The 11,641-nt window shown below is 40.2% G+C and overlaps 1 protein-coding gene across 1 annotated transcript; it reads right to left on the bottom strand.

Moving 5' to 3' along the window:
* Window positions 1–3,693: 3,693 nt before the first annotated feature.
* Window positions 3,694–11,293, bottom strand: ERCC4 (excision repair cross-complementation group 4; the record flags this gene model as incomplete). Its single annotated transcript, XM_010152094.1, has 7 exons — window positions 3,694–4,427; window positions 5,498–5,610; window positions 6,316–6,408; window positions 8,198–8,789; window positions 9,942–10,052; window positions 10,637–10,765; window positions 11,113–11,293. Coding segments are annotated over 7 exons (1,953 nt in total), but the record flags the coding sequence as incomplete, so codon positions are not given.
* Window positions 11,294–11,641: the final 348 nt, after the last annotated feature.

The following is an 11,641-nucleotide window of genomic DNA, read 5'->3' as shown; positions in this document are numbered from 1 at the left end:
AATCAAGAGAGGAAGTTTCAGAAAGGATGACTATAGAAAAACATGGAAAACTCTGGGAGAAAAGTATGCAATTGCAAATTGAGAAGAAGTAATGCATATATTGCTAGTGAGTGTATTTTTGACGCAAGAAGGCAGCTCACAGTTAAGTAGATATTAAGAAGTTCTCATGGAAACCATAAAAGGGTTTATGCTGAGTTTGAGCTGATTCTGCAAATATCCAAAATTACATCAGGAAGGATTGAACCGTGAAAGAAGTTCAAGTATCACAAAATCCTGGAGCGTGGTTTCTGAACTTTCTGGTTTATGACCCTAGGCGTGTTTCGTAAAAGCACATATTGTGGAAACCAGATCAATTCAATATTAAGTTAATTTTGGCTGTCTTTGAGGAGCAGCTAAGGAGAACTTCATCCTTTTGAAAGGGCTGTACACTCGACAGCACCCAGCTGATGGAGGCTGCAGTACAAATCGTCACTTGGTAAGCCTGCGCTGGCCAAGTTTCCTTACATTTCCTTACGCTTTTTGGCACGTAAATAACGTATTCAGTTAAGAACTGGTTTTTGGCAGCTGTTTGCTTTTGGATTCTGTTCTCCAGTCATCAAACTGGAATTCTGGAAGACTAAGGAAAGGTTTAGGAGACAAATTTTTTATTTTTGAAGATTAAGTTATTTGTGGTTGTACGATTGCCCTGCAAACGAGAAAGCCTCACCATCGCAAAGATCCTCACATGCAAACTTTTGTACTTTTTAAAAAGGTCAACTTCCTTTACGGTACAGCTGTGTGCTTTGTAAGCGGTGTGGATTCCATCGCCTGGCTACACTGGAGTTTTGCAAGCATGAACGTGAAAGCGGTCACCTGAGCTGGCGCTAGAAAACCCCGCTGGACATGTTCATGCAGATGGACAGTTCCGAGGGGAACGTCTGTTGTGGTAGGGGAACTTCTCACACACAACATGGCAAGCACGTTGTCTCCTCGCAGCTGTAGGTGGAGAGTGCAAGTGTCGCCACTAGCAGGAACAGCATCCAGGTAACTATAGCATAATCCACCCTGTGCAAAATGTATTGGCTAAAATAAGCTGCGTTTGTTCCCAAGAGATTTTGGTTCTGTTGTTATTCTAGAAGAAACAAGCAACTTGCTGACTTACTCCCCAGTAGCCTATAAACCCCACTGGTCTGGCATAGTCAGCGACCTTGAAACCTATTGTCTTGGTTTGGGTGCAAGAAAGAATCCAAGACCCTCCCAAACTGGAGGCAGTTTGTTTGCTTTAAATAAAAAAAGCACAACCTTAAAGCATGACGCCGTGATGAGAGACACAAAACTACCCTGCTTTTGTCAACTGCCGCGAAGAGAACACCGCAAGGCCAGACTGCATCCCAAGGCTCCCCGTCAGGTACCATGGTCCTGCTGCACCTAAATACAGGCAGACGGACTCTGGCTTGGGCACCTCAGGGTTAAGTGATTTCGGGAGACAGGACCTCTTCCGCCTCTGCTCACGATTTGCACCTACTGCCTCAGGACACACCACTAACCTGCAACCAAATCCAATCCAGTAAAACACCAAATCACAAATAAGCAAAACCAACATTTGACAATATTATTTGTGGTTATTTTAAAGAAAAAGCCAAATCCTGGACTGAACAACAAAACAAAAGTAAAAGCCACCCCTTACAAAAATTCCACATATACAAACAAGACAATTTAATCTAAACATTTAGCAAGTATTAATTATTTAATTGCATGATGTGACTTTGCTACAACCTTATAACCCCTTCACATACCCTTCCTTTTCATCTGAGCAAAAAAACCCCAAACCCACTGAGAAAGCCGAGGTGCAGTACATCTTAAAAACCCACGCAACCCACACCACCACAGCTCGTTGAGCATCTTAACGATGCAGACGCACGGACAACGCACGTTTTCAAAGGTCGCTCAGCTGGCCCTGACTGAATCAGGCACTACAGGCCATGCATTCAGGGCAGTTTGGTCCCAGGCTGATTTCAGTTCTCTTAGCACCAGTTTACAGCACCCTCAACCCTGAACATTTTTGCGTAAGCTGAAGCCTCGTGGCAAGGCTTCTTTTAATATTAAATGAAATCGATTACAGGGCGACAGAAACACTAAGAGGTAGGTTATAAACCACACACTAAAAATAAGAATGTTCTAATATCTAATATCAATGCAGCTAAGTGGGACCAAGATAATTAACAATTCTTTATCTTGTTAGGGACGTATTTAATACAGAAATCTGCGTCTGCAGAAGAATGTTCACTTTGCAAGTCTGTCACAGCTTAGCCCTAGACTAGAAGTTCACAAAGTCGTAAATTCATACTTAAAAAGCACAGCAAACATTAAACCTGAAAGTGCACAGTACAGCTTTCACTGAACCTAACCACAGAAGATCGGTACTTTCTCCTGTAATGAGGGAGATGATACCGGCCTGTCGCTGGCTTTAGAATCGTATAAATACATACGTGCAAGTCATTACACACAAAGATAGTGTAAGTAGCTAATGTGACCACATCAGCATGTGATGACACAGGACCAACCCTTCGGGTAACGGCAGTTTGGTACGTAGTTGTCCTATCAAGGTTCAGTGCAGAATATATGCTTTTAACAATACGCACATTCAAACACTGTCAAAAACAGTAACTTTTCCTCGTTTTATGCTACACAGAATGCAAAGAGTTTGATCTCCCAGGTGACAACAGCTTTACTGAATTCATTGACAGATGGTCTATTTAAGACATTAAAGTCTGATAGGACACAGAAAGAAGACAGCATTGGGAGAACTATCACACTTTGGGAAAACCTTACTTAGAAAACTACTGCATGTTATGAGAGGAAATACCCTCTGGTGTAAAAGAATAGTCCCAGCGGGATACCTAGATTTTCCACTTTCAAGTGAATGAGGTGAAAGAGCTATCAAAACCAATTAAAAATAAAAAAGGCATGTTAAAAGCATAAGCAAGGCACGGTGAGGATTCAGTTGTGTTGTGCCACCAGACTCTACCCAGTCTAGACCAGAGGAATGCACTCTGCAAAAGTGAGCAACAGAGCTGTACTGCCTTCGGAATGGCACGGGAGTGTAACTCCTAGTACACAAATGTAATGTAGAACATCCCATCCAGTCACGTTTACTGTGACAAAGGCTTATGGTGATGTTCTAAAATTCATGATTAAGTCCAAGTATGTTCTCCTAAACAAAGTCCTGACAAAAGACCATGGGGTGTTTCAAATAGCTCCATCGCTGTCAATGGAAAACTGGCCGTTTCCAGAGGGGGAGGCGTTAGTAACAATGGCAAAAGCAAAGCGATATATCATGCACCAGGTCACACATATCAATCAACACTTAGTACTTTTTTAACTTTAACAAATTACCATACTTTTCAAAAGAAAACACCTTTATCAATGAGTCTTAGCACCTAATTCTTATGAACTTGAAGACTTTAATTTAGTTCATTCAGTAATATAAATTTGGTTAAAGTGCTGTAGGAAGAATAAAAATAATTTGCATTTCTCTATTAAAAACATTTTTTATTCCTCTTGAAACTTGCCTTCAGTAATAATTAACACGAGCGTTAAAACTGAAGGGACAGCATTACCAAGAACCAGCTGCTTGTCTTAGAGGGCAGTTATTAAATTATTTAATGTACTTGGCCCAGAAAAGCTCACCTATGCCCTACGTCACCTCAACAGTCATCTTTTGCTTTTTCCTTTAGATATTGCCTCTTCGTAGGTCAGATGAATAAAGTCAAAGAGTTGCGTGGCGTTGGCAGCATTACCTAAAATTTTGGAGAGTTCGTCCTTTGACAGTGTCGCTAGTTCTGCAATGCTTTTCACGTGGTTCATTAAGGCACGGCAGTTTTTTGCATTAATACCTGGCATTTTTAACAGAAAGTCCTGAGGACCAGGGTTGTACTTGTCTGACTCAGGAAGAACTTCAGAATCGGCTGTGACAGCCATTGCTGTTTCTGCGTCAGGCTGGGGATGGTTTTGTTTTAACTCTTCAAACAGTTCAGCAGTAGCATGGGGAGAGGGACACCACAGGATACGTAACTTTGGGAAATGGAGCGTAAGAAGGGTTAGCTTAGAAGTAATATCATTACTGGATATTTCTGGATGCAGAGACCCTTGTGGAATCAAGGAGAAAGACTTAGTAGGATCAAATTCGATCAGGAGAATTGGTCGCTTGTAGTAACGGGACATAGAAATGCACTGTGCATAGAGTCTTCCGTTATTTAAGGAGCCAATCAGATCGCTGATACTCTTCCGCTCTACACAGATATCAGGAGTTAAAATGTAATCTCCAACTTCCAAGGTCACAGGCTCAATGTCAATGCCACGACGATGAATCAGTGACGGAAGCTCACTACGAAATTCCCGCATATCCACTATTACGGTTTGCTGAACGCTCTTCTGTTCCTGTCCACCTAAGGAGCAACAGACAGAGTTAACATCATCCTTACGGCCTCCAACTCTGGTTGTCTAGTTTGCCTGTGTGCTGCCCATGCTTCCGCACTGGATGGACTTCACATCCCTCAGATCGTCACAAGTTCAGCAGTGCAGCAAACCCAGGCTTGATTTAATTCTCCACTGGTACAGCCAACAGTCAGGTGCCAAATTATATACTGTAGTTTATGGAGTATGTTCTGCGGTCTAACAGAACACTCACACTACCTGCTATAACCCATGTGTGTGTGACAGTGAAACACACTGAACTGTAGACGAACACTAATTAAATGCACCAGGAAAGTATTTTCAAAGTTGCCCACAAAACAAGATAACAAAGCTGATCCTTTTTATTTCCATCTGCTTCCCATAGGCATATAGCATTTTATTGTGGGGGCTGTATTTTAGCCTCTTAGAGATCTGTAGAAGGACACTTGAAGAGACTGCAGCATCAAGGCCACAAAAGACATAACAGCAAAGATTGGAGAGCAGGATTAAAAAATGACAGCAAAACAAAACAGGGGCAGAGCTGTAAAGATAAAGACAGAGCAAACATGTCAAAAGAAAGGAGCAAAAGCGTGGTTAGAACTGCAACAAGGGAAAAAAGATGCGTTATTGCAAAGAAAGTAGACAAGACACACAGTCTGCAGCTGTTCACCCCGGCAATCTGTTTTGGCAAGACCAAAGGAAGTCCCCAACATCTACCAGCTCAAGGACAACGCTGCCTTTGACTGTCTGTAGACTTCAGCTTGTGATTTCTCTCCACCTCAGTACAAGCAATACTAGACAGTCTCATAACCAACAAGCTGCCCAGAAACAACCCATCTTAACAGTAAAATACTTAATTAACCTGCATTTTCTTTTCAAAGTAAAACACACCATCGCACAGACAGGGTAGGTGGAGTAAGGCCGGTAACGCTCTGTACCATCAGGAGCGCAGAGTCAAGGCACAATGTGACCGACCCAGATGCTTTGGACGGGATTTGAACACAAGTGTTACAGGTCTTTTTCAAAGCTTAAAGCCACGCGCCCACCCTCAGGAACCGCTCACCTGCTTTGCGTGTGTCAGTAGAAACTGAGGCAGGTGTAGCATCTCTTAGTAGGTCTAAGTTTGTTTCATCTCTTCCTTCTCTTTCTTCAGGAATAACCATGCCGGCCTTCTCTCTAAGGAACCAAACAGACACACACAACTGCAATTATATCAGGGGAAAAAAAAAATAGATCAAAATGCTTTAATACCCTTCAGTCAGACAGAAAATTATATACAGTTTAATACTAACTGCAAACCTGATCAGAAATGCAGTTGAATAGGTTTTCCAGATTGTTGGGCTAGATGTTGTGGTTTTAATTTCAATTGTTTGCACCAGATTTTTACATGTTTAGAATGTCTGAGGGCATATGAAACAAAGGAACTAATGACTAGTAATAGCAGTATAACCTAGCGAAAAGACACTGTTAGTAAAAATAGTCTTATACAGCCTAAGAAAACTATTGTTTTGTTCTCCAAAATTACTTAATTCATAAAAGCCTTAGAAATGCCTTACAAGAAATGTTACCTGCAGACAAAAACACCTTTACAGAAATGAAATTGATAGACAATAGGGAAAAATACAAGCGGTGCTGTTTAGCCTTTGAAATTTAATATTAAAACCTCTAAAATGAATTAATACAATATCAGGTGCTTTGAAAAGGAAGGTTTTAACTTGTCATTGATTCTCAGTGTGAAAATTCTCTTAACATCTGAACAGCAATTGAATTAAAAGTTTATTTAAAGCCTTCATGCAGTTAAGAACTTCACTCTCTTTAAAATGTAAGCATATAGGGGGATGACACAAAACACTAATAAAGGTAGCGAACGACTTCTGTTACCGAATGAGTTTTTCAAAGGCCTCCTTCTCTTTTCTCAGAGCTGTGAGGTAGCGCTGTTCTTCGGTGGAGCCCCCGTATATGATGAAATAAACCCTGTAGGTTTGGAGGGGGGGAGGAGAAGAGAGATCACAAAACTCTGTGTGAAGTGAAAAAGCACGCACAAGCAGTATTTAAGATGAGTATGTGCCCGACAAGGTAGGATATGCCTTAAAAAAAATAAAAGGCAATTGAAAACACACTGTCTTTTTCTGTACAGATATATTCTGTAAAGATACACCAAAATCAGCAACAAATGTTCTTATATGCAGGGTTCCCTCTTTTCCTAGGGACAGATGGCTTTTTCTTGAACTCTGGGATTCAAGCACAGCAGACTCAGACCAAGTCAGCCATTCAGTCAAGACACAAAGCAAGTATAACGGAGAAGTTACTTTCTTACTGACTCCAAAATCTTCCCAGTAGAACATACATATACAACAAACTATAAAAAAGCTGCAACCATCCTGGGTTAGGAAAACACACCATCTAAGATTTTCTAATTATCTCTTTGTACAAGGAAATCGTAGGTTCATAGGTTCTACAAAGAACAAGCTGTCATTTATCTTGCAGAAACCAACAAATTAAGTTTTATTCTGCAAATAGGGGTTTATATGGAACATATAAGAATAATTACCTTAAGGAATTAATTGCCTATAGCTTTTCAGCACAGTCATTTTTTTCCCAATACAGTTTAATTGAGGTGCATTTTGACGGACTGTTAGGATTTTTCTGCTTTTACTTTTTTCATCCGGTGCGTCTCCTAACCCCTACTTGCACGACTGCATCTGATGTGGCTGCTCTGAAGCGTGGGGACGTGATGCTGGAGGCAGACAGAAGACATGCTGATGAGGCAGCAATTATCCTCACGCAGTACTTTGTGAGTTGGGTCATTTGTACCCACACTAGGGACCTGCCTGGAGCATCACACTGCTGCCCCACCGATTTCCATTTTCAGTTACAGTGCACGTGGCCAAATCTTTGACTGGAAAGTTACAACTGCTCTGTTAAAGTTTAATAATCTTCATGAGGTGAATAAAGTATAAAGCATTATAATTCAATAGGTAATAATTTTAACGTGCCAATAAATTGTGTTTCAACTGTAGTAAGTAAAGTGTGTTTATTCTAAGACTTAAGAACCTGCCATAAGTTATTTGCAGAGCAGTGCAGGTGTAACTACAGTTTACTGCATTCAAGAAACGCTGTATTGGGCAGCCCTAGAAACAAAGATAATACAAAACCTCACAGTACATTAAAATTCAAGTTTTCTATATTTTTAACTAGTCTGTTGCATGCACACATAAAAGTGAGTTTTGCAATTTGCAAGCGTATCAAGCATATATCCACAAAGTGGAAGCCTTCCATTGGCTAACACCAGAACCAAGTGTAACCTCTATACTTAAAATAATGAGAAGTATCTCTTTCCTTCATTTGTTTTTTTCCTGTTACAGTTTCTGAATTACTGGTCTTCAGCATGAACAGTCAATGTGGAAATTAAATCCAAAACGAAGCTTATTGTTTAAAAATCGCACCTACGGAGACAGTTTAAAATGAGAGCGCAGCATCTCAGAATGGATCTATCGCCACTAGGATCATTATGCAGAGGTCTTGAGGATGGAGCCTTTTTTTACAGGTATGTTTCTGTTAGGGGACTAAACATGTGCTGGGAAGCAAAAATGATTTTGATTAAATCAGACATTATGCTTTGGTTTAAAATTAACAAGAGGGCTAAACAGGAATTAGAAGGTAGGTAGAGAAAACCACTAGATGCATGTTCTGCCCTGATAGCTGAGAGTGCACTTCTATTTTTTCTTTCAAGACTAAAATCACACCGACCAAGTCAACTTGCCTCAAAGGCTTCCCAGGCCTGCTTGCCTTGTAGATTTCCAGCTGCCGAACAAAAGTGAGTTCCGCATCATATAACACAACGTATCTTGGTTCTACTTCATGCAGTACCCGAGTGAGCGCGTAGGGATCATTGCAACCCTGCAACGGATGAATAATTGTCAGCGGGTTCTTGAAAACACCGTAGTAACAGTCTGAGGGTAAATTCATGTGGAAATCTTCAGGGATGGTCTCTTCACCACTGCTTTCTTGGCTACTGCCTAATTCTTTGTTATCTTCCACCTCTAACTCCTCACTCTTTTCCTCCACCGTCTTCCCCATCATTTGGATTATAGTCCGGTCTTGCTGCTTCTTGTGCTTATTTTGTTTTGAAGAAGCCGTGAGTTTGGCTTTTTTGGCTTGAGGCCCCGTGTCTGCTCTGGCATTTCCTTTGGACTTGATGGCTTTTCTGTCCTTATTCCACACTTCCGCAGCTTTCTCATCCTTTCCGAAGGTTTTGGTATAGAGTCTTGTTAAAAAAGCTTCTGCTCCAGCAATAATATACTCCCTGAGCTGGGCACAAGCTCGGTCATCACTGGCACAGATAAGCACTTGCCCTGCAGCCGAGAAACAATAGCACGTTTATAAGCTGTTACGCTGTGCTGGTGCTTATCCAGCTACGAGACATCTCTTGAGCACACTGCTCTCAACGATTCCAGAAGCATGCCTGCCTCAACGTCTGGCTGGCACAGTTGCTCTGGACCTTCAGGTCATCTGAACTGGATGAACTTTTGTACCAAACTAGATTAGAGAAGCTTAAAGAAAGTTCAGCATTCATTATTCTTATACCATCTAAACTAGTGAGGTTTTAAGGCAAATACAGCACGTGTTGAAACACTTGGACCACCTATTTTTTTAAATATGTGGAACAACAGAGAACTTAATTTACATCATTCTAACGTTCAGCCTTTGTCAGCTGTGTTAAAGAGTCTAAAAAAATGTTTCACACAGTATTATTGACATTTGTGGGCCCTGAATAACAGTTCTCCACAAGCTGACTCAGATAAACTCCTACAACTCTAGGTGAGAGAGCCAGTTCTTATCCAGAGTCAGAACACCGTGGGTGGGAGAAAACAGCACTTTTTTACCCTTACTATTTCCTAAAATAAAACTTGGTGAAATTTAAAGGGATGCAAAGCCCTAAAATAGAAAAGGCAGCAAAGCAGTTAGTCAGGAACACGTGCCTTCTACTCTCTGCCCCAGTTAGGTGCATCTCCTGGAGAAGCAAATTCTCAGGTGCAGGAGAAGAACATCTAAGATGGAAAGGGCATAAGAAATAACCCGTTTGTTTTGAACGGGAACTTGAAAAACGAGTGAATGGTGCCTTGAGTATTATAAATTTCCACGTTATTAGTTTTATTGGTTTTGAGACTAAGGTATCAGTACAATATTAGAAGTCAATCAAAATAGGTTTTTTTGTGGTAGTAATCCATGTTCTTTCTTTGGTCGCTATGCAGTACTGCATAGTGACCAAAAGCATTTGTCTTTTAGAGAAAGAACTAAATAGGAGTTTATGTAAAACGATGTAGTTTGTTGTCGTCATACAGATATGTGTACATAAACTCCTTGTCTTAAGTCCATAAACTAGTACATTTAAAACTAGGTCTTTAATGAAGCCATCGTAAAGAGTTAGGTTCCTTCTCTCAAAAGTCAACAGAAGTGAAAACTAGCTGTACTGTGAAAACTTAGACCATTTAGTGTTCTCTTACCTGGACCGCCAAGGTCTTCACTGTTCTTATTCTCATTTTCAATCTCTTTCAGTACTTCTCTCAAAGCTTCCCACTTGGGGTTACTTTCTAGAACCAATTCTCTTTTCAGTTCTGAAACAAAGTAAGATTGAACACAGCAGCTCCTACAGCCAAAATACCCTTCAGAGCTTTAAGTTAGTCATTAGATGTCAATAGCATGATGGTTCTTGGCAAATATGATACTCGACAGCCTTCACATGTAACTTGTTATGCTAATGGGTTGTAGGGCACTCCTACAGAAACCTTTCAAAACATGGGTAAGGGCTTTAGTGAGGCAAAAAGTTAATATTCACTCTTTTTTTAGTTCTGAAACTCCAGGTTTTTTTTTTTTTAAATAAAAGCAACAGCAGCCTCCTACCCCTTCACATAAAAAAACCCCCAAAGAACAAGCTAAACACCAGTGCAATCCAAGAACAATTCCATAAAAGCTTTCCCAGTGATGAGCAAGCGTAGAACCCCTTACTTCTTCGTGACTCTGTTTTATGTTGTTTAGTATATGCTTTTTGATTTAAGATTATGTCTCAACTTATCCCAGCTAACAGACTGAGATCTTGAGCTGTGTAAGACCACGCAGGGAACCATAGCACAAGTAATAATATGCAGAGCATTTGAAATCGTGTGACACTCACAAATTTAAAATTAGGAATGATCAGTACCATTTTCCTTCTTTACATCACTTTTTTCAGAGGCTTTGCCTTTCCGATTCAGTTTCTCATCTGCAGTGCGATAAACTCTAGCTCGAGCATTTAAAAACATCGAAGTACTGGAGTCAAGAAACAGCCAGCCTGAAGAGGAAAAGAAAGCAGCAGCAGTAGTTTGACATTTGCAATGTGTATGTATTTCAACCCTTTCCAGTCAAAGCCCCAAATTTCTAATCTGGAATACCTGTGCTACGTGCTTACTGTGTAATTTCTGTCTTCTATTAAGCTAGTAATGTGATGCAAGTCTCACGCTGTTAAGTAACAGCAGTTAAGTGGGAAGATGAAAGCATTATCTGTCAATAAAAACCCACGTCCTTATGGCTGGTTATATAAAACCTAATTAGATACCTTCTTATGGATGGGAATGTTAATTAAAAATATCAACATTTCACTGTTTCATGCATTAACTTGTATAGTTATTCAGTGTTTACCTGAATTCTCACCAAATGCTTTTTCACTTGCTCTCAGTGACTCCAGAAGATTAAGGAAAGTGACACAGTCATACTGCGTTAGATAAAGCAGCAAGGTACGTAGTATCTTCAAATCCTGGACCAAAGACTTTGTCTTAGCTCCAAGCTGATGCCAGAGAGGATCTAAATAGTGACGTATTGTCTAGAAATACAAATTGCAAAGTTCAGGATATCAAATATATAGTATACAAATAAAGGTAAGAATGCACTTTTTTTCCTTAACAGGGGATACCACTAGTTTCCTCAAATTATTAAACACACCCAACTGAAGAAGTGATGGCAAGACATTTGTTTTGTAAGTAATCGTTTTTTGCAAAGTTGACATAATGTAAATGCCTTTTCGTAAAAAAATTCAGCAATCAGATGTATATAACTTAATGCTCTCAGTACATATTCTCCTTTCCATATAATAATAAAAATATGGGTAAAAAAACCAAACCATCCTTCTTTTACTAGTACTGGCCAATGCTTTTAGTATCTAGTATTTTTT

The sequence above is a fragment of the Eurypyga helias genome, unplaced genomic scaffold (assembly GCF_000690775.1).
Source record: "Eurypyga helias isolate BGI_N326 unplaced genomic scaffold, ASM69077v1 scaffold47305, whole genome shotgun sequence".
NCBI lineage: Eukaryota > Metazoa > Chordata > Aves > Eurypygiformes > Eurypygidae > Eurypyga > Eurypyga helias.
This window is presented reverse-complemented; position numbering and strand designations above follow the sequence as displayed.